This window comes from Aquarana catesbeiana, linkage group LG02 (genome assembly GCF_042186555.1).
Source record: "Aquarana catesbeiana isolate 2022-GZ linkage group LG02, ASM4218655v1, whole genome shotgun sequence".
In the NCBI taxonomy this organism is placed as follows: Eukaryota; Metazoa; Chordata; class Amphibia; order Anura; family Ranidae; genus Aquarana; species Aquarana catesbeiana.
Genome location: NC_133325.1, coordinates 84,937,224 through 84,961,401, shown reverse-complemented (window position 1 = coordinate 84,961,401; position 24,178 = coordinate 84,937,224). Strand labels below are relative to the sequence as shown.

General features: G+C 41.0%; 1 protein-coding gene across 1 annotated transcript in view; it reads left to right on the top strand.

Annotated features, from left to right (window-relative positions):
* The window catches only part of GUCY1A2 (guanylate cyclase 1 soluble subunit alpha 2), a 379,388-nt gene that overhangs the window by 250,833 nt on the left and 104,377 nt on the right, over nucleotides 1-24,178 (top strand). Inside the window, exon 5 of the mRNA XM_073613127.1 lies at nucleotides 10,194-10,679. Coding sequence (XP_073469228.1) covers nucleotides 10,194-10,679 — 486 coding nt within the window. The remainder of the gene's footprint in view (nucleotides 1-10,193; nucleotides 10,680-24,178) is intronic.

Sequence of the window (24,178 nt, the reverse complement as noted above, 5' to 3'; positions counted from 1 at the left end):
CTATTGGTTTCGTTTTTAAAATTTTAGAATGGGGTGCGTCGAGATTGTTTGGAATTTTAAATGGTGCCTTGATTGAAAAAAGGTTGAGAAACACTGTCTTAGGGAACGCTGTTCACAAGAATCCACCACATCATCACTACATTCATAAAAAGGAAATATGAAAACCCACAATGGGCAGAAGAATTGGGAATTGGGACTTCCCAATACCAACAAATATATAAACAGTGTGCAAAAAATGTTATATATTTATGTTTATACTGTTTATATCCCTGTTTTGCACACTGTTTATATTTTTGTTGGTATCGGAAGTCCCAATTCCTCGTTCTTCTCCCCATTGTGGGTTTTCATATAGTAGTAGAGGGATTTGATACCAGTTTGATTTTGGGGTACAGGAACACATTATAAATTAATAAATTCATAAGAAGCATTTGTGTACAGCCAGAGCTGGTGACTGGGATATGCCAAGTGACCGGCTTAAAGTGTTACTAAACCCAGGACCCTGCAATCACTATATCTGGCCTCCCACAGTACACAGAACATGGAAATGCAATTATTATAGTAAATATATAAATATATACTGCTAAATGCTTTTTCTCATCAGCAGTATATAGCAGTCTTGTGACTTCTATCAGTGTCCAGCTGAGCACTGGTTAAACCTTGTAGGAGGAGTTTTCATTCTCCTCTGACTGTCCTATGAGGATGCATGACCCCTGACCCTCTGTCTAGACAGTGCTGATTAGCAAGAGCAGCAAAGGGCAATGTCTCCTCTGTAGTGCTGGCTCCTGCACCATGCAGAGTGATACCAACTGCACTCCACCTCTTATCCCGGCTAGCGGTCTCCAGAGTGGTGGCAGCAGCAGGAAAGAAGAGATCTTCAGGTCAGTGTGAAGCAATACACCGGGCATAATAGTATAGGGCTGCTTTCACACTGATGTGCTGCAGTTTACCCACACCGCGGGTGCAGGGCAGTGTTTCCTGCAGGTTTGCTGCGCTTAGCCATAGACTGATATTATATCCTGCGGGTTTGGTTCACTTTCTGAATGAAGGAGTTTTGGTACGATTTCAGAAAGTGCACCACACTCACAGGGTATAATAGAAGTCTATGGCAAAGCGCAGCTAACCCAGGAAAGTCGCAAATGCAATGCACTGCACCCACAGTGCAGGTAAACTGCAGCACATCAGTGTAAAAGCAGCCTTATAGGGGGCTCAGAACAGTAAGGGTTCATTTACATTTGTAGTTTTGGGGTTGGTAAAACCCCATAGTTAAGACGTATTTTTACCAACCCTGCCCCAACGGCAGCCCCTTTAGCTGCAGTGGCCAGGGGTGTACACATGTCACAGCCACAGCAAGACTTATACGCCCTGTCATGGTTAGTGGGCATAGCACCTGCCAAGCATGACCCATTCAAGTGATTGAGGCCACTCTGCAAGTGCCCTGCAACCTTGTGCAGTACAGAAAACAAGGTGTTGCTTTCTCACCACCTGCTTTAACCCCTTGGACCCCGCAGAAACATGCAGTTGTGGGGCACTTGCAGAGTGGGTCTTGAATGGGTCTTCATTAGCAGGTGGTAGCACCCACCAAAAGCAACATGGGGTTTGATTCCGGCTGCAGCATGTATACACATTTGGCTGCTGCCTCAGCAGCTAAAGGGGGTAGGGATTGGGTGGTAAATCCACAAATAAACCACAGGGTTTTACCAACCCCCAACTTTATGTGTGAACGAGCCCAAAGGGTGCTGCTGTCAAATACCGCAAAAGGTTCATTCACAAGTGCAGCGGACACTGCTGCTCCTCTGAAAAGCGTTCCGAGTGTGTTTGAAAGGTGGTGAGGTGGCGATATGTTGCCTCCTCACCACCTGATTTAAACCCATGATTGCCGTGCAATGCATGCGATTGCGATGTGGTAGTACAGCAATTAAAGGTTTAAATCAGGTGTGAGGAGGCGACACTGTGCCCGGTGATCTTTGACTTCTCCTATGATGTTCAGGTAGATCTCCACCTCTTTAAGGTTGCCTACCCCTGCTCTAGAAGAGTGTTGTTTGACCATCGTAGTAATACAAAATACTCAAATACAGAGCTGACAGAAGATCGCTATGATACATGAGAACAACAGGCTCCAAAGAAGATGCTTCCCTCTACATGTTTTGCGGCCAATACCGCTCCTTCAGGAGGTGAAGGGGTATTAAAAATACTGAATGAAAGGAAAGAAAGAAGAAAAACATATAATAAACATCAACACTGCAAAATATTGCAACATCACAAGTAAACGCCTGGCAGGGCATCAATACTTTGTAGTGTTAATGTTTATTATATGTTTTTATTTTATTTTCTTTTTTTCAGTGTTTCTCCCCTTCACCTCTTGCTGCGTTATGTGAATGGTCTGCAGCCTGCTGGAACCTGTGATGTGTCCCAGAGGCTGTGGGCAGGGAAGAGGGGGCTGCTGATCTTCTGGTGGAATCGCCTAGGTGTGTGGGATAGGATATGTACCAAAACTAGGTGTCCAATTTTCCCCCCTCCCCCAAAAAGAAAGTTCCAAAAGAAGAAGAGTTGGGGGGAATGGTCTGCAACCTGCTGGAACCTGTGATGTGTCCCAGAGGCTGTGGGCAGGGAACAGAGGGCTGCTGATCTTCTGGTGGAATCACCTAGGCATGTGGGAGTGGGTATGTACCAAAACTAGGTGTCCAATTTTTCCCCCTCACCCAAAAAGAAAGTTCCAAAAGAAGAAAAGTTGGGGGGAATGGTCTGCAGCCTGCTGGAACCTGATGTGCCCCAGAGGCTGTGGGCAGGGAGGAGGGGGCTGCTGATCTTTTGGTGGAATCACCTAGGCGTGTGGGAGTGGGTATGTACCATAACTAGGTATCCACCTTTCCCCCCTCCCCTCAAAAAGAAAGTTCCAAAAGAAGAGGGGTGAAAGAGGACATAAAGCAGAAATTCCCTTTTAGGCTGGGTTCACATTATCTTTGCATGCGGCTTACAGCAGGGGTCCGGTGCCTCCCCGTTCACCGCTTCAGGTCCAATTTCAGCCGGAATTTTTGGCTGAATTTGGACCTGAAATGGACCAAAAGACGCACAAATTTGCAAATTCGCACGGAAGCCACAGTGGAGATATGTGAACCGGCTGCATAGAGAGCCAATCAGAATCTCCTCCTATTGCGAATTGGATGTGAAAAACCCACATCCAATTCGCAATAGTGTGAACCCAGCCTTAGGGTGAAGTTCCGCTTTAGACTTCAAAGGAATATCACATGGACTCAAATTCGGCACCCCATACTTATTTTTCCTAACTTCCATAACAGCAGAAAGTAGCTGAGAAGCTTCAAGATAACAAGAAGCTCATCTCACCCCTGGGGAGATAAGGATCACCCCTTGCCCCATAGTTGAAATATACCTGTGTATAAGCAGTATAAAGCTGGCTGAATATTCCCACCAGTATGGGTTTCCTTTGTCGCTGTAATGTTACATTTTACTTGCTGCTCTGGGCTATGATTAGATTTTACACACACAATGAAAATCTTTTTTTTTCCCATCTCCTTAACATTGAAGTATGTGCTGTCCATTTATAATACTGCCGTTATCTCACCCAACTGTCGCATTTAGATTTTTTTGCTGTTGTTATTATTATCGTAGCCTTCAGCTTTTTATAGAATGCCATTATGTTTATCTAATTTATTCCTTTTATATGACTGATGGAAACATTTCTTTTCATCTTTAAAGTTTTGCAGCAAAAATGCAAAAGTTTTGCATTTCCCTCTATTATAGGATGGACCATATTTTTACTGATTTCAATCAGTTATTGAATCTCTTCTACCAATTAAAGAAAGACTTTGCTTTGTGCTATTTGCATATTAACTGGCCGCATAACATAACCGCAGTGTATTTCTAGACAAATAACAACTCTCTATAAAAAATAAACTCTTAAGAAGTCTAAAGTATAATATTCACTATATTACCAAAAGTATTGGGACACCTGCTTTAACACGCACATGAACTTTAATGGCATTCCATTCTTAGTCTGTAGGGTTTAATTTTGAGTTTGCCCATCCTAGGGTCTCTGCTAAAAAAATAAATATAATGTTTTGGGGTTCTAAGTAATTTTACAGCAAAAAAATACTGATTTTAACTGGAAGCTTAACCCTACGTGTTTCGTCACAACGACATCATCAGGAGAGCCACATCCATTTCCTTCATACTATTCATTGCTGACTCCACCACGTTGGTAGTTTCATTGGGGCAACAGCTTAACAACACCATCCTATCACGTTGTCCATAGCATAGTGGAACAAATTTTTTTGTCTAAACTTCTGAATGTTCCAGTAAACACTGTTGGGGCCATAATCCGGAAGTGGAAAGAACATAATTGATATATTTTACCTGCTATATATGTGAAACAATTTAATCAAGAAGCAGTAAAAAAGTTATGCGAAAATTTCATCTGAAAACATTTATGTGAAAAACAACCAATAAATTCACATCAGGTGCAATAAATAATTAAATAATTAATCAACATATTAACTTTTATGCATAATAATGCAAATAAATTATTTAAGTCCACAAGCAAACTCATCAAACGTCACAAATAAAAATCAAAAGTTCATATTAAGTGCGAAAAATGTGCAGTTCATAAAAACATTATATAACTGTTTTGCACTGTATGTGCTGCAGTGCAAAAAAGTTCCAAAGTCTGTCCAAATTCTCCAGTGATCACCATGTGACCTCACCCTGAGCACATCACGTACTCACCAAATAACTTACAAACAATTAAAAAAGCAGTTAATGTGGTAAAAATATTTCTTTAACTTTAGTAAAAGTATATGGAATTTGCACTTCTCCTGATCCCCATTTATCTGAGGGTGGTGCGCTTGTAACCAGGGAATGCCCATAATGTCAGGGAACAAGGGAGATGGAATATTGTCCAAACATAGATATTCTTGATGGCCAGTATCAGATACAGTCAGGACGGGCAAATTTCTTGAATTATAGGCCCAGACTTGAGGTGAGATCCATCAGCCAGATGGATGGATAATTGGTGAGCTTTTGCTTGCAGGGGACTCTGATGATGCTGAGCAAAATTGTTGTCCATAAAGCAGCTGCAAGCTCCGGAATCAATTATAGTTGGAACTTGGATGTTCTTTCCGGAAATCTGTAGTGAGAGAGAGAGAGTAATGTGAGCAGATCTATTTCCCGCAGAGCAGTTGGCAAAGTAAGTGGAGGGAGCAGACTGAAACTTACTGGACCTCACAGGACAGCTTTGAAGGTAGTGGCCTGCCTCCCCAGAGTAAAGGCACAGGTTATTCCGGCGTCTTCGCAGTCTTTCCTCACTAGTGAGTGGTGACCGTATGAGCCCCAGTTGCATTGGCTCTACATCAGAAGGCACGGGTACATTGGTAGGTGAAGGAGTAACAGGAGCTGGTGGTAACATCCAGGTAGGTCTGGCACTAGTGGATATTTCTGTTCTCCTCTCCCTGATTCTGTGATCAAGCTGAATAGCAAGGCTAATGAGGCTTTTGAGGGAACTGGGAACACCCACTCTAGCAAGTTCATCTTTGAGGGCTTCAGATGGCCAAGACGGAATTGATGCCATAGGGCTGCATCATTCCAGCCAGTGTCGGAGCCCCACTTGCGGAATTCTGTGACATAATCTTCATCAGGTCGCCGACCTTACTGCAGTGCATGTAGGGTGGATGTGGCAGTAGAAGATTACTAAGAATTGTGATAGAGCTGGGCCATAGCTTCAAAGAATGACTTGATAGTGTTCAAGACTAGATTGTTCTGCTCTAGAAGGCGATGGGCCCAGGACTGTGGCTCCTCGAAAAGCAGGGAAATGGCAAACCCCACTTTAGTGGACTCAAGTGAAAAAGTTTGTGGTGGCAGAGCAAAATATAGTTCACATGCGTTCTTGAATGCCCAAAACTTGTGCCGATTACCTGAGAACCATTCTGGGGTAAGTATTCAGGGTTCTGGTTTTGATACAACCACTGTAGGTGCAGATGAGGCTTGTTCAGACGTGGAGGATTCAGAAGCTGCACCAGGTGCAGAGGTTGCAGAGACCATGGATTGGATGTAGCCTTCTAGCTGGAAATAACCCTCCTGCAGGTTGTTGACTGCCTGAGTAAGGGAGGCGAGTTTCTGGCATAGTGCCTCTAAAGGCAGAACCCCCCTCTCGGTCTCCGACATTTGGCTGAGTGGTACTGTCACATACCTGGTGGAGATCGAGCTGTAGAGGGGGCTTCTCTTGCACCTCTTGTCCAACACCCCTGGTAGTGATGACAGGAGGTGTGAGGACTCAGAGTGGCACGAGGGCCGGTATAACAGGCAGCGCCAGCTGAGGTTTGCAGGAAACAGAAGACCGTGGATCACCAGGCAGGAACCAGGAACTGGAACACGGTGATGCTTGATCAGCAGGCAGGAGTGTAGCCGGGACACAAGCCAAAAGATCATCAACAGCCAGGCAGCGAAAGTACAGGAACATAAGACAGAAGCAGAGTCAGGATACAGGCAGGAATCAGTACACAGTCAGGCAGCAGGGCACAGAAGCACAAGACAGGAGCAGAGTCAGAGTACAAGCCGAGGTCACAATAGGCAGGCAGGAATCCGGAGATTGGTCAAGGGCAAGCTGGGTCAAGCACGGGTAGGCAGATATAGCAAGTCAAGGTACAGGTAAACAGGAACTAGCTGCAGACCACTCAGCAATCTGTTCATGCTATAGTTCAGCTTAAACAGACCCTTTGGCGCCAGTGAGTGCATGCGTACGCACGAGCATATGCTTGCGCATGCGCACCAATGCCCGTTCTGTTATGAGCCTTTGCTCATAATTATTAGCATGAACATATAATGGCCTTCTGGTTCCAACTGAGCTTTTCTTACAATTACACTCTAATGCCTTGTACACACGGTCGGATTTTCCGACGGAAAATATGTGATAGGACCTTGTTGTCGGAAATTCCGACCGTGTGTAGGCTCCATCACACATTTTCCATCAGAATTTCCGACACACAAAGTTTATTTATTTATTTATTTATTTATTTCAGGTACTTATATAGCGCCGTCAATTTACGCAGCGCTTTACATATACATTGTACATTCACATCAGTCCCTACCCTCAAGGAGCTTACAATCTAAGGTCCCTAACTCACATTCATACATACTAGGGACAATTTAGACAGGATCCAATTAACCTACCAGCATGTCTTTGGATTGTGGGAGGAAACCGGAGTACCCGGAGGAAACCCACGCAGGCACAGGGAGAACATGCAAACTCCAAGCAGGTAGTGTTGTGGTTGGGATTCGAACCAGTGACCCTTCTTACTGGTAGCAAGCTGAGAGCTTGCTATAAAATTTTCCAACAACAAAATCCGTTATCGGAAATTCCGATCGTGTGTACACAAATCCGACGGACAAAGTGCCACGCATGCTCAGAATAAATTAAGAGATGAAAGCTATTGGCTACTGCCCCATTTATAGTCCCGACGTACGTGCTTTACGTCACCGCGTTCAGAACGATCGGATTTTCCCATAACTTTGTGTGACTGTGTGTATGCAAAACAAGTTTGAGCCAACATCCGTCGGAAAAAAATCCATGGACTTTGTTGTCGGAATGTCCGATCAATGTCCGACCGCGTGTACGGGGCCGAGAGCCAAGCCACACCTTGCGCGTTTCATCGTCAAGCCGTCATTGGGGGTGGAACTTTTTTACTGCACCTTGATATTTTTTTTTTCACATATGCATTATTTTAAAGCATTACGGATTATATATTTTGCTGGATTTATTTAATGTATTTGGATACATCGTTCAGGGATTTAGGGCTCACTTATTTCATATATATATATTTCTAATATGTCAAAATACAATTATACTGTGAAAACCATTGTTTTCAGATATACCTTTTCATGATATCTTGTGAAGTGAGAATATGTATTAACATTCCAGTTTAGAACTAGAAGCTTGCACCTGTTCAAGCTCCTAGTCCTGAGACCACACTGCTAATGACTGCTTTTGGCTTCACATTGATGATAGTGAACCACACTGATTGAGTTCTGGTCATGTGATCATATGTAATGATTGATCATTGGTGGAAACCTCTGAGCTGTCAATAACAGCCATGTTCGTGAGTCAGCAACTGTGCAAAGCGTGGTCTGCTACCGTCAAGTAGGATGTTTATTTATGCATCCTCTCAAGAGGAATGTTAATATATGGACTACAGGCAGAAGTGATTAAATAGTTAGTAATTACCCTTGTGTATACTCCAAGCAGTCACAGGTTTTGAAAAGTCCACTGAAGGCCTGCACCAGGTTGCTGGTAATCATGCAAAAAAAAAAAAAAAATAGCCTGTTTAGACCAATTTAACTCTAATCATGTGTTCAATAAAGCAGAACTAAATCCACCGGTTAAGCTGTTTCCCAAAAGAAAGCTCCAGTATGAAATGTTCAATAAATCCTTAATCAAACGCTGTTTTCTGCAATGTTTTCATTTACATTCTGCCTAATAACACACAATCATTATATTACATTCAAGAAATTCAAGGCCTCTGTGCATATGTCAGCTCTCAACTGATCTTTCAAGCCGTCAAATGGCTGGTGTCAAAGCTGGTCACATGCAGGACCATGGCAATTGCAGATCTACATGGAGGCTAAGGTGGCCCTATCCTCGGGGAATAGGAGGGTTTAGTTCCCCTTTAAAAAAGACTGGAACATTTTTGGGGTTTGAGCTGGTGCCTCTATAAGTCAGGCACTTGTAAAATTATTTTGAAGACTCTAATGGAAATTAATCATATTCCTTTGGTGTATATATGAAAGGCTGATGACAGCATTACTGACTCCCTCGTGGATTCTCATTAGGAGTATACAAAGTATCTTTTATCATTAATAATTTTATCTCCACCAACAATGGCTCCTTTTGCTCTTCCTTCAAAAGATAGCTCATAGAAACTCACGATTGTCAGCTAGAAGCTAATGCTAATTCAAGAATTGATAACGATCATTTTTGTTAATTGTCTTTTACATACAAATTACCACAAAGATCAAGACTATAACACACAGGCGGTGAATTTAACCGATCTAGAGATAAAACCTAAAAAAAAATGTATAAATGAGAAATTGATGCATGGTAATAAAAATGCTATATGTGTTATGCTTAAGTGAACCCAAATGTGTTTTTAAATTTGAAATAGAGCGATGGACAGAAGCAATCCCCCCTGTAGCAATGTTTGGTTAGTTCACCTTTACCAAAAAATGGCCTATGCAGATAAGGGGTGTCTGTAGATAGATTTAAAACAAACTGTGCAGCTTTGACCAAAGTTAAATAATGCCCTTACTATATATGTAGGTCATTTATGTACTGCACCTCCTGAAGCTGGGCCGAACAACTCTCACAGATGGCATCATCTCTCCTGTCTTGTTGTTAGGACATTGCTGAAACACTCCTAGCCAATTCAGAACTCCTTGAATGCGCTCTCTCTCCCTGTTGCAGTATGTCTGAGCGATGCTGCAATGGAGGAGTGAGGAGGTTTGAGAACTCACTCCTGTGATGTAGGGGGTGAGCAGTAATGACTTGGAGCATCTTAGCAATGTCCTATCAACAAGGCAGGATGGGATAATGCCATCTCTGGGAGTTTTTTGGCAAGGTTTTGGAAGGTATGTAAATGGCCTACACCTAAAACAAGGGCGTTATCCAACTTCTGTCAAAATGGCACAATTTGCTTTTATCTACAAGCTCCTCTTCCCTGCATAAGCAAAGTTTTGGTCAAGGTGAACTAACCCTTTAATACCTGTTGATTTTGCCAGTAGAGGCATTGACTTTCCACTTTAACAAAATGGAAAATGGTTACAGTAGTGACAAAACTCTTTGTTCTGCAGTAAAATGTAGCGGTATTGCCATCCTGTGGAAGGATATTTAGTTTTAGATGGACTGTATTCAGGGAAAGGCAACATTCTCTTGATAACTACTTCTTCTGCTACCTAAACTTGCCCTAGCTAGGTCCCCCCCCCCACCCATTTATGGCAGTACTTGGGCATGGCGATTGGCCGATCAGGTGCCAAGCACTGCATTATGTCAGGAGGGTAGAAGGGCACATGCTTCTTCATAACTGGAAGTAGTGTCTGGCAAGCAGGGTGGCAGCAGAATGTTAGGAAGGTGCAGATAAAGTGCCAGGTTTATTTTAACCCTGATGCTTATGTGTGCGTGTTATTTTTTGCAGGTGATGGAGGTGAAAGGTCAGATGATTCTTGTTTCTGAGTCCAATTCTATTCTATTTTTGGGTTCTCCACGTGTTGACAAACTAGACGAGCTGATGGGGCGAGGCTTGCATCTTTCTGACATACCCATCCATGATGCCACCCGTGATGTAATCCTGGTTGGAGAGCAGGCTAAGGCTCAGGATGGTCTCAAGAAGCGAATGGATAAACTGAAAGCCACCTTAGAAAAAACCCACCAGGCTTTAGAGGAGGAGAAGAAAAGGACTGTGGATCTTCTGTATTCCATATTCCCAGGAGACGTGGCTCAGCAACTCTGGGAAGGGAAGTCTGTTGAGGCCAGGAAGTTTGATGATGTCACCATGCTCTTTTCTGACATTGTGGGGTTCACGGCCGTATGTGCACAATGCACTCCAATGCAAGTGATTAGTATGTTGAATGAACTGTACACTCTATTTGATTACCAGTGTGGATTTCTGGATATATATAAGGTAATACAGTTTAATTATGTTTATCATTAGAATTCTGGTATTTCTGCTTCTCATCTAATTATTTTGAAAGATATTTTTGTATATGCTTTTATTATAGAGGAAATTTGGGGTGATAATAAAAAGTGAAAAAGTACTAGCAACTACCTAAACACTTATTGGGCCAGATGCAGCTTCCTTTCAAGATGTTTCTCATTCATGGATCCCACGTTTTAAGCCTTGGACAATTATTCTAAAAAGAAAACTGATTCTTGCTAAGATTAAGATCCCTTGCTCTTGCTGAGATTAAGATTAGTTTCATACACAAATTTTCTGGAAGAAAGAAGAGGAACAGCTGTACATAGGGTAATGGGAAACACTGTCACAAGCACGGGCCTCAAATATACAGTATATATCATTTTGGGGACCTAAAGACAGAGTTGAAGTTTTTATAAAGGCTCAACTATTTTGCACGTTAATTAGCATGAAAAAAAAAAAAAGCAAGCAATCTGTTTGCTTTATATGTAGAACTACTATTCAACTATACATTTTATTAAACAAGAAGCAAGGTGAGATGTTGACTGAACTGTAGCTGTGTGACTCCTCCAAACAATGCACTTCTTTCCCGCCATGGTACTTTTGCTGGATTTATAAGAGTGGGATAATGTAGTCCTGCTGTCCTCAGCATTGTCTCACAGGTGTCTTATGGTAAATAGCCCTGATAAATTAGATCTAAATATCATCATCGGTTCATAAAGACTTTGGGGGAGATTTACTAAAGCGGTGCACACAGAATCTGGTGCAGTTGTACATAGTAACCAATCGACTTTGAACTTCAGCTTATTCAATTAAGCTTTGACAATAAAACTCAGAAGCTGATTGGTTACTATGCACAGCTGCACCAGATTCTGTGTACACCAGTTTTAGTAAATCTCCCCCTTTGTCTTCTTGCTGAGGAACAACACAATACTATTGTGGTCGGTTGCTGGCTATGTACCTGATTTTGTTGTACAAACCTGGGACTCTAGGTTGCTCTGGAGCTCATGGGGTCATGTAAGAATTCTTCTCAGGCACTGTGAAAACGTTAACGTGTACAATGGTGATTTGGACTACTTGTTTTGCTGAATCAAGTGTTGCCAGGGTTTTAAAGAAATAGCGCAGAATCTGCATACCACTAATGTACTAATTTCATCAACAGAACTGTTGTGTATTACCATTTATTAATGGCTACCTGAGTGTTCTTTTTATGAAAATAAGTTTCAATATCGTTTTTGGGAAATGCCTGCAAACAGCACTTATGCTTATTAAAAATGTAACTCAGATGTATAGTATTAAAGCTCCAAAACACAGTAGATTCATTTTTACTATTAATTTAACATTGTGTTAAATAATGCTCTTAGAGTCTTCACTAAAGCGCTGCTCTTCAGTAACCCCAAGTTTGAGCTTAATACAGCTCCCTCTTCTCAACTCTCTCTGCACCAGCACTGTTCTTCAGGAGTGAATACAGTAGTTAATACTGAGCACTTATGTGTTCAATGTTAGTGTCCCACTCCAGTGAAGTAGATCTGCAAATCGCAGACATAGTTCAGTTCAGACTACTGAATTTTATTTGCCATATAAAAGTTTTGCTTGTAGGTGGCATGCAATAGGTGGTGCAAGTCACCCCACTGGCAGAGCCCCATTTCTCACACCCTAAGGGGTGGATTTACTAAAAGCACATAGACTGTTTCCTTTGCAATGGAAGCTTCACCGTGCAAATTTGTCCCAAAGCTTAGTGTATAAGGTGCAGCTGTGTTGGGCTCCATCATACAATCATGTGCAAGCAAAAACAATGTTTTTGTTTTTTTTAATTTTCCTTGCTTGTGATTGGGTTATTTTTTGCAAAGAGAAATTTCACCACATTCACTAAGCTGTGGAGAAAATTCCCTTGAGAAGTGCACAGCCTAGGCAAGACCCTTGTAGGGCAAGACTCTAAGAAATAGTTCCCACAGTTGTTAGAAGAGTTCCCCTCTTGGGAATGCATATGTTGCTGTTCCCATAATATTTTATGCAAATGGAATTTATTTACAAAATTAAGGAATTTATCTGTTGCTTGATTGCAGTCAAAACTAACCTACCAAGGACATGTACTAAGAATTGTAAAAAAATATACAGAATAATGCTAGTAACGATCACAGTATCAGAGTAAGAATTATTATACAACCCTATAATTTAGTATGTTTGTTTTCAGCACATACTTTATAATAAGCTAAATTTCCCAAATCATTACCTTAACCTCTAGTACCTTTTTAGTCTCTGTATGTAACATTTAGAATATGGACCAGAATGTTTTAATATGTCAGTACAAAAGACATTGAGCTGCATGTTAATATGATGGCATGTCTTAATTACTTTTTTAATTTCAAGTAAAAAAAAATGGTTTGGGACAAGGCATGGGCAGCTGCTGATTGACAAACAATAAGCTTGTCTATCAGCAGCGAGAATGCAAGTAGTAATGCCCCCTGTTAGACTCGCCCCTTGCACACCCTGCTGTAGTGCTTATAGGTAAAGCCAATGTCATAGCAACAACAATGACCTAATTTCAGAAGTGGTGGGACAGTTTTGTCACCCAGCAAAGGAAGTTGCAGGCTCAGGACTTGGCTGGGAGGATCAACAGGTTAATTTGTTAACTGGCCCCAAAACCACATTGTCACAATGGATCACCAGGAACGGTTCCTTACGCTCAAGGGCAGTCAATTCTGAAACTCTACAAGCCTAAATCCTCGTACACAATACTAGCTGACAACTGACAGCTCGGGTTGGAGCCACTGTACTAACAATTCGATGTTAGTAGAGCGATCTCCCCTGCTGTTCTATTGTGTTCTGTCAGGGCCCTCACCAGAACACTCCGGTCAATGGCTAAGAGCACTGATCGGGAGCCGGTCGGCAGAGGACCACACGAAGGGGGACCAGAGGAGGACGGAGGAGGACATGAAGGGGGACCGGAGGAGCATGGAGGGGGACAGGAGGAGCATGGAGGAGGACACAGAGGGGGACCGGAGGAGAACACAGGGGACAGTCAGGGGTGATCAGTGCGGCGGTGGGGGCAGTCACAAGCACTGATCTCCCTGTATAGATTTTAATAAAGCAGCTGAGAGCCGTGGGAGGCAGAGGAGGAGAAGGGGCTGTCAGCTCCTTTATTGAAATCTATACAGGGAGGTTGGTGCTTATAACTCCCCCCACCACCGCATCGATCACCCCTGACTGCCCAGGCATCAGATTAGGTTTGGATTGGAGCATTTGCACGAGCAAAAGTACTTGTGCAAATGCTCGGTATCAGCAACTGTACCTCTACTAGTATCAGTATCGGTGCTACCCTAGTTCCAACGGGGATTTCTGTTAACAGGCTCACTTGTCACTTTGCAGGAGGATTAAGGGTAAATAAATAGGCAGAAAAAATTAAATTGTGTACATCTCTGCAATACATGTATATTTACCCATGTTTTCTCCCTTTAAACATGCTGCAAGTACATATAAATAACTGATGTGACAGAAATAGAGAGTTGCTCCCATCTTCCTTTTTGACAGGACAATAAATCTTAATAAATCCTGTTCTGAGTCCTGCAGCCTGGAGGCATTCTAGAGCTTTGGGTTGGAAAAAGCCTCCAGTTCCTGGTCCACGTCTTACCTGTTAGCCAGACTTCACTAATTAGTCAGCCTTCTACAAGCTATTTTACAGTTTGAGCTGACCGATGCTAGAGGCTCTAATGTCAGAGCCTGCTTATGGGTGAAAAGGCTGACTGACAAAACACTAAAAAGGTCCAAATGCTATTTGTGTTTGGAAACCCATTGGGGTCACACTATAAGTCAGGAACTGACCTGAGTTTAGTTAGTGGCTCAGATGGCTAATCCATAACAGATGTTATGGATTAGAAAAAACATAGGCGTTCAGCATGGGGACATAGAGCTCCTGTAAGTGTGGGGGCTTTGGTATATTTCACCAAGGGGACATAGAGCTCCTGAAAAATGACCCTTGTTATTGATTCACAGAGATTGGTATCACTCTAGTACAATCTAGGATCTGCATGTTTTGTGTACATAGTGAAGGAGGTTTGACCTCAAGTTGTTCTACCAAGTCAAGTTAGGCATCCCATAATTCCTTATCCCTATCCAAGTTGTTACCCCTCAATAAAACATCAGAAACAAGCCCATGGACTGGTTTATTTCTCAGTGTGGAAGTTGGAAAATACTGTGCAGGAATAGGGGGACCCAAAATCCAGCGGCTCCTTAGGGGGAAGCGCTACATGTGCACTGTAGCAAAGCCTAATAGGCTTAGAGTATTACTTCTTATTCTCTCAGTTTTAGTGCTGCCCATACAGGGGATAGAAGGTGGCTGGTATCAAGGGGAATTCATGCATTTGCAGTATTTAAACATATGATTAATCTTTTCAAATACAAAACAGTTTTAACCCACATTTATATATCTCCTTGGAGCAAAAATATTTTTAATAACTATGCTAATTTGGTACAACTTTTGCATACTTGCTAGCATGCTGTTATTGTTTGTAGTATAAATCAGGCAGGAAGGCTATCTTAAAAAATAACTTAAAAATACAGTGTATTATTTTTAAATAAAAAAAGTCTGCTTTAGCCTTTTTAATGGGATAATGGAGTCTTTTATTAGCACCAGCCAGGTTGCTATAATATTGCTATTTATTTAGATTTTTACATAATAGATAGACCCATGCTGACTGGCCTATAATAATGAACGTGTTTATATGAGAAGCAATTATCTTGGTTGCAGAACTGGCTAAATAAGTCTACTTTCATATAGCCAGTGTAACATCTTGGCATGCTGTACACACTGGATGGTACAACTAATAAAGATCAACAGCTTGCTTTCAATCTGCTTTCCTGGGTTATCCAAAATTTCTGAAAAATCCATATTCCATCTGGAAGAATTTATTTAGAGATTTCATACTGGTGGTGCATGTGGTAGGATATGGCATGGGCTCCTTTGTGAAATGTATAACTTTGATATTCTACTTAAAGGGAAGGCAAATAGAATGATATCATATCTATTAGTTAAATCAGAGAAAAGGGAATATAGGGATTATGGCGGTGCCAGGAAGAACACAATATGTTCCAATATTAAAATAAACAATTTTTATTAATACATAACAATTAATAGAATTACAAAAGCATGGTGTGCAAAAAATGCTAAAAACATATCTGTAGCGAGCTTCACGTCACTTGGCCTCATAGATGTAACGGCCAATGCAGTAGGTAGGTATTTTAGGTATCCGACATGTTTCGCCAGTATTGGCTTCTTCAGGGATAAGTTATTAATACCTAGAGTGCTACAGTAATTCTATGAAAGAAATATAACAATCAGTAAATATAATCGGGCAAGTAATACAATGAATACAAGAAAAATATCAAAAATTCAAATATTCAAATATATATATATGTTTGCGAGCTGTCAGTGTAGATTGACCTCCACCACCAATCAAAGAGCACCAAGGGGACATCCTCACATATGCACCATCGGGTGGCCTAGAAGCCTCCACCCCAGAACAACCACCCAGCCAGACATTCTACAGATGGGAATGAGGTACCTGCAAGTCACCAAGGGGGTGCCACACACTTCCAGGGCTTAACCTCCGGCAAAGATCACAATAGGTAGCTGCAGGGGACAGTAGGAAGGACCTGGCCAAATGTGTATCTAAAGAGGTATAATTATTTGCAATGAGTTCATTATCATAATTTTTATATCTTTCTAAGGGGGTCATGTGACTCCCAATAGTTAATAGAGAGATTGTATGGGACTAACATAGTCTCCAATTGATATACTTACAAAAAAATACTCTTTAAGGTGAGTAACAGGACACCAGTGGATCCTTGGCTTAGAGAAGAACTCTAAGCAGCAACAGGAGAATGTATCTCTATAAATTAAATAGACAGACGTATTTAATTTAATTTAATTTAATTTAATTTATAGAGATACATTCTCCTGTTGCTGCTTAGAGTTCTTCTCTAAGCCAAGGATCCACTGGTGTCCTGTTACTCACCTTAAAGAGTATTTTTTTGTAAGTATATCAATTGGAGACTATGTTAGTCCCATACAATCTCTCTATTAACTATTGGGAGTCACATGACCCCCTTAGAAAGATATAAAAATTATGATAATGAACTCATTGCAAATAATTATACCTCTTTAGATACACATTTGGCCAGGTCCTTCCTACTGCCCCCTGCAGCTACCTATTGTGATCTTTGCCGGAGGTTAAGCCCTGGAAGTGTGTGGCACCCCCTTGGAGACTTGCAGGTACCTCATTCCTATCTGTAGAATGTCTGGCTGGGTGGTTGTTCTGGGGTGGAGGCTTCTAGGCCACCCGATGGTGCATATGTGAGGATGTCCCCTTGGTGCTCTTTGATTGGTGGTGGAGGTCAATCTACACTGACAGCTCGCAAACATATATATATATTTGAATATTTGAATTTTTGATATTTTTCTTGTATTCATTGTATTACTTGCTCGATTATATTTACTGATTGTTATATTTCTTTCATAGAATTACTGTAGCACTCTAGGTATTAATAACTTATCCCTGAAGAAGCCAATACTGGCGAAACATGTCGGATACCTAAAATACCTACCTACTGCATTGGCCGTTACATCTATGAGGCCAAGTGACGTGAAGCTCGCTACAGATATGTTTTTAGCATTATTTGCACACCATGCTTTTGTAATTCTATTAATTGTTATGTATTAATAAAAATTGTTTATTTTAATATTGGAACATATTGTGTTCTTCCTGGCACCGCCATAATCCCTATATTCCCTTTTCTCTGATTTAATCATTAAATTTTGGGATGAGGTGCTGTATCATATTGAGGACCGCCCAGCTACATAGTAATCATATCTATTAGGTTTGCAAGTTTATAAAATTAAGTTTTATATATTTTTCAACCCAAAATTTTGTTTTACAAATAAACATTTCATACAGGATGCATACATTAAATAGTCTGGGGTTTCTAAACAGAAATCCTAGCACTGATTGTTGCCTTTCTAAGTCTAGGTGGAGATTTTGATGGAACTTTGTGTGCAGAGCAGAGAGAGCAGGGTGTACCACCTCTGATACATTTTGTGGGTTTAATAGCTCCTGCTATTTAGGTCTACAACACAGGTAATTTGCAGAAAAACAAGTCAGCTCCACCTGCTTAACCAACAGACGTCCACAATTTAAAGGTAAAAGTTCAAATCCAGCTCCAGTTTTTTAACTTTTATTGCTGTCCATGACTGTATAGGGGAAATTTCACTTCACTCCCTGTACCTCTGACAGCCCAAGGCAGAGAGGAAAGGAATTAGGAGACTGAGAGCAGTTGTCAAAGACATGAATATTAATCTGATAGAGGCTTTTATACCCCTCCCCATTATCACTGAATTTGGTAGACCTTTTGTGTTACCAGCACAACAGCCAACAACAGGCAAAGATACTAGAAAGGGGAGATGATCACAGCAAACAGCAGACAGCAGCAGTGCCAGCAGGCTGACAGCCAGGTAAGGTAAACAGTGTCCAGGTTCCAAGATTTCAAAAAAAAAAAAAAAGTTTTGGCTGGAGTTGAGCTTTAACATTTCTAGGCATAGGTCCCAGTGTTCCCTACTGGACAGCTCTGGTCTCAACTGATAAGTCAACAATTAGCTTTGTTCCCACTCCTATGATCTCCATGATATCTATGACAAATAAACGCACCTCTAGCTGTCACAGGATTTCAATGTGCACTCAGAATTTGCACAGAAAGAATTGTAGGTTTTTAAGAGAACAGTACAGTGTAGAATTTTTTTTTGTCAACTCAGTTTTTATTATTATTTAACATTTCAGAAAGGTGGATTAAAAATTTTCAGTGCAACAAATCAAAATTACAAAGTAACGTAGGTAGATAGTAAAGACTCAAGTCACATATAGATTTCCCAAAGAGAAAATAGAAAGCTATATACAAATCCAATCTGTACACCCAAACGGGTTATATTGGGCCTCAGAAACACTAAGAGGCCTCGGAGGACAACATGGCAACATAGAACTGAGCAATATCGAAAACAAGGGGAGGAAAAGAAGTTAAAAATAAACCAACATACTTAAAAATTCTAAAACTTGCTCCACCCATGACCAATTGAGAACCACCCAAAGACATGCACATGATAAGTGTCGAACTAGATATTAATTGTCCAAGATGCCAAAAATTCCCTGCTGATTTAATACATTTGAAGTGGAAATGTCCTAAACTGGCTAGATACTGGCGAGAGGTGTTGAATACAATTAATGAGGCTTTTAACACCAATTTGGATCCTAAGACGTGCTTACCGGGCTACTTCGATGAAGAGTTTTTGCCCATATCAGTTAGCAGATTATTATCATAGCACGAAAGCTAATTGCCCTGAAGTGGATATCTCCGAGTATACCCTCATTTGAGGAATGGCGCCTTCAAGTAAATGACAACCTTCTGAAGGAACAACAGATTTATTGTAATAGGGGCATACCTAATAACTTAAACTGTGGAAACCATGGATATTGGCCCCACAATTGGCCCCATCTTCACTGGCGTTTGTTGTTCCTTTGTAGGAAGGTCAAAGGTAGCCTGTGATCGTAAGTATGGTATCAGAAGGAAAATGGGGATGGAGGGCCATCCCAGTGGGCAGAAAAGAAGGTATTGTAAAAACCCACCAGCAGTGGTAACTTCTCTTCTAGATATAGATATACAGCTTAGTATATTAGCCAAGATTGGATTAGTCGCTTGATTTATTTGCCCCCTTTTTTTTTGTTAGTTTTTGTTTGTTTTTTGTTTTTTGTGTGTTGGTTAGTTTTTGTATGTTTGTGTATATGTAGTTAATATTTGTAGATGTGTATATGCTAATTATGTTGTATAGATGATCTATGCAAGGGAAAAGAAAGAAAAAAATTTCAGAACTTGCTTTGGACTGACCCTATATATGGTTTTAGAAATAAGGAAATTATGTGTTAGTTTAATAAGGAGATAAGTATTATATTTTCCAACAAGAATGTATATTGGTCTGCAAATGATGAAATTCTATAATAAAGAAATATAAATGAAAAAAAAGATTAATTGAGGGGAGCTTAAAAATGATCGGAATCATTATATCCTCGCCAACAAGTCCGAGTAGTGCAGACTTTTTTAGGATCCATACAATTCTCAGCCACCAATATTTCCATTGCCATTATGTCATTAAGAACCTGGGCCCATTCCACAAGCGAAGAAGTGATTGAGAGATAACAACTCTGGCCGCCAATAGACAATGCCCCAAGATACCTTTTTTGTATTTTGAAAATGGGTCCAGAGATCACATACAAAAGAGTGATTTCGTGAGTAGTAGACTTTTCCCCAAAACTGCATAAGCAGACTCCACAATATGTAAAAGTACGTGCCCACTTCCTCTGAACACCGCCAACAATTTTTTGAAGTAGAGGGAAAGATGCGGTGTAACACTTCTGGGGTCCTGTACCCCAGCGACAGTATCTTGTAACTTTTTTCTAGGAAAAGGGAAGACATAGAACGTTTTTGAGTGAAAAGGAAACACTTCCTCCAATTGTCCTCTCAAAAACAAGGAGCCTAAGGGAGGATCTATAGTGGAAATCCCCTCTCTCAACACGCCATAAAGTGTGGAGACTGTGTGACAGTATCCTCAGTGTAGAATTGTTTTAAAGATCTTAAAACAAAATTCTCTTTTCTGTTCATTTATCTGCCTATAATAAAACAAAATTGAACAGAGTATTCATTAAAATAGTGGACCAAATAAGAGACTCTCATGTCCTTAATAAATGTTCAAAAATGACTTAGGTAGGCAAATTATTTAGATTTATTTGAAATGAACCCAAGCGTAATAACACTGCAAAATTTGGTCTGAACATCTAGATGTACAATGTTTACATGCATCATTCCAAATTTTCCCTGTAAAAAAATTGAAAAAAAAAATATTTTTCAAACTTATTTTTAGTTCTGTGGCTACTTTGCTATCTTGGGCTGGATTGACACTATTGCAGTACATTAACACATGTCCACAATAATTTTTATGTTAACGTGTGTTGTGGTCATTTGCAGGTGCTTTCCATTAAGAATTCATGGCACCACAGCACATAATGCTGCAGAGCAACAGTATGAATTCAACTTTATAGGGAACATCAAGAAATGTTAATTGTGACTAATCAATACCCTGAAGAGTCTACCTTTTACTTGAATTCTACCAGAAAAATAGCAATTCCCTTGCTATGCCTAACAATTTTTGCCTGCACCCACACATCTGTATATCAGGAGTGTAAGAGAATCTAATGCCGCGTACACACGAGTGGACTTTTCGACCGGACTGGTCCGACGGACCGAATTCGGCGGACAATCCGACCGTGTGTGGGCTCCATCGGACCTGCAGCGGACTTTTTCGGTCGAAAATCTGACAGACTTTAAATTTGGAACATGTTTCAAATTTGTCCAACGGACTCGAGACCGGTCAAAAAATCTGCTCGTCTGTATGCTAGTCCGACGGATGAAAACCGACACTAGGGCAGCTATTGGCTACTGGCTATCAACTTCCTTATTTTAGTCCGGTCGTACGTCATCACGTACGAATCCATCCGTCTTTGGTGTGATCTTGTGTAGGCAAGTCAGTTCGTTAGAAAGTCCGTCGAAAGTCCGTCGTAACTCCGTCGAAAGTCTGACGGAAAGACCGTCGGACCTTTGATGCCGAAAAGTCTGCCCATGTGTACAGAGCATTAGGCAGCCTTTTTAACACAGAGGAACCCTTAAAATAACTTTCAGGTCTCAAGGAACCCCTGCTTGCAATTACTATATCTACAAGTCATGGTGCATCAGAAATATACAATATAGCAAAGTTCATGAACTCAGAAATCCAGAGAATCTTCTATGGAGATGGGAAGAGTCCCCCAATAGCTCTCCATGAAAGCCAGTGTGGAAAGGTAGGAAATAAAAACACCCCTCACAGTGATCCTCCACCACCTAAAATATGCGCTTACCAGATTGCAAGCACAACAGGCACGTATGTGAACCCAAATCCGGGTATCTAACAATGAAGCATCCCTCTGAGCAGCGTAACAGATGGTAAAAAAAACAGGCACGTAGTGGACTATATCCGGGTGTCCAGCTAGTAGTAGGGCGCCCCTCTGTATAGCGTGGATGTTAGCAGCATGTGGAGGTATGTGAACCAGAGCACAAGGGATTAACACAATTGTGAGGTGGGGTCCGTGATGATGAGACAGGGAACATGGGTGTAATTCCCAAAGACATGCATATCCAGTTAACAAGTGAAACAGGGGCTCCAATCTGAAAAGCTGAAAAAACCACGATCAAGGAGATAGTGCATAGTACTCAAAGTGTGCTGGTGGCAAAAATAGCCTGCAACAGATGAGAAGTGTGTATGTTCCCGGCGCTACCGACGAGACCAATCCAGCGTCATGCTGATATGACATAAAGGGGAGGAGTCAGACTCCTCCCCTTTATGTCATACCAGCGTGACGCTGGATTGGTCTCGTCGGTAGCGCCATATCAATTAGAATGAAAATAGGTACATACATGTATATATAAATGAATTTATTTATTTATTACAATCTAAATTCATTCAAATTCTTAAAAGTACATTGTAACAAATAATTTGGTAGTCACATGACTTAGACTTAAATTATACTGCTCATAGCATAATGCAATTAATGAGTTGACATGATAGCCATAGATAATAAAATGGCTACATAGAAAATATATGCATATACACATGATAGAGCCAGATATATCTTGATATCACTGATATAGCACTTGGCGCGTTTCATGGCATTACAGCCACTCATCAGGAGTGTGATATGATAGTATACTGTAAAGAAATATAAATTATTATTAATGCCCTCTTGAAAGGGGAACAGGGTAATTTTTCAGAAATTGGTGACAGGTCAATGATTTACGGATCCCTACAGGTTTCCGTGCAGAGGTTGGGCTTACTCATGGGCCGTAAGTCATTGACCTCTCACCAATTTCTGAAAAATTACCCTGTTCCCTTTTCAAGAGGGCACTATTAATAATTGATAATTGAAAGCCCTACCTCTACCAATATAACCACCTTCACACAGAAACACAGTGTGGACCAAGACATGGTAAGCCAGTAATGGAAAAAAAAGTCAGTTGCTGGAAGCCTACAGGCAATACTAGGGATGAGTTCTTTGCCATCTGTTTACCTTTTTAGGGCACATCTTCCACAGCTCAGGCCCTCTTTAACACTTTCTGTAACCATTTTTTTTCTTCCCACATGGAGCATAATGTCCACCCTTAAAGCCTGTGCCGAGCCATCTATTGATTCCATCTGGAGGGCACAGAGCACATCAAGACACACAAATACATTTCTAACATGAATCATTATTTGCCTTTTTTTCCAAACATGCTGTTGACAAAGTTTTGGCCCGTAGAAGGAAATGAAGCACCTATCTCTGGCAACATCCTTCTTCAGTGGATTTCCAACCACTGTGCTCCATGTGGGTTGATTCATTGCATGTGTTGTTAAACCTGATGATTATCTCAAAATTCCAGTCAGAAATGAAAATGTGCATTTGTGCTCCAAGCATGTCAACAATCTATACAGCTTTAAACATTTGATTATAAATTCAGTTGCAAATGCAACAAGATGCTGCTTAGTGAGAAAATTAATTTTGTATCTAAACTCCTAAAGGCTATAATTGAGTTGCTCAGGAGTCAATTGTGATTAACATGTACAGAAATAAAATATGCAGTGAGCGGGGAGAGCGATGGATACAGTTGACTCATTAATTACAAAGTTACAGTGGGGACAGAAAGTATTCAGACCCCCTTAAATTTTTCACTCTTTGTTATATTGCAGCCATTTGCTAATTTAAGTTAATTTTTTTCCTCATTAATGTACACACAGCACCCCATATTGACAGAAAAACACAGAATTGTTGACATTTTTGCAGATTTATTAAAAAAGAAAAACTGAAATATCACATGGTCCTAAGTATTCAGACCCTTTGCTCAGTATTTAGTAGAAGCACCCTTTGATCTAATACAGCCATGAGTCTTTTTGGGAAAGATGCAACAAGTTTTTCACACCTGGATTTGGGGATCCTCTGCCATTCCTCCTTGCAGATCCTCTCCAGTTCTGTCAGGTTGGAAGGTAAACGTTGTTGGACAGCCATTTTTAGGTCTTTCCAGAGATGCTCAATTGGGTTTAAGTCAGGGCTCTGGCTGGGGCATTCAAGAACAGTCACGGAGTTGTTGTGAAGCCACTCCTTCGTTATTTTAGCTGTGTGCTTAGGGTCATTGTCTTGTTGGAAGGTAAATCCTTCGGCCCAGTCTGAGGTCCTGAGCACTCTGGAGAAGGTTTTCATCCAGGATATCCCTGTACTTGGCCACATTCATCTTTCCCTCGATTGCAACCAATCGTCCTGTCCCTGCAGCTGAAAAAACCCCCACAGCATGATGCTGCCACCACCATACTGTTGGGACTGTATTGAACA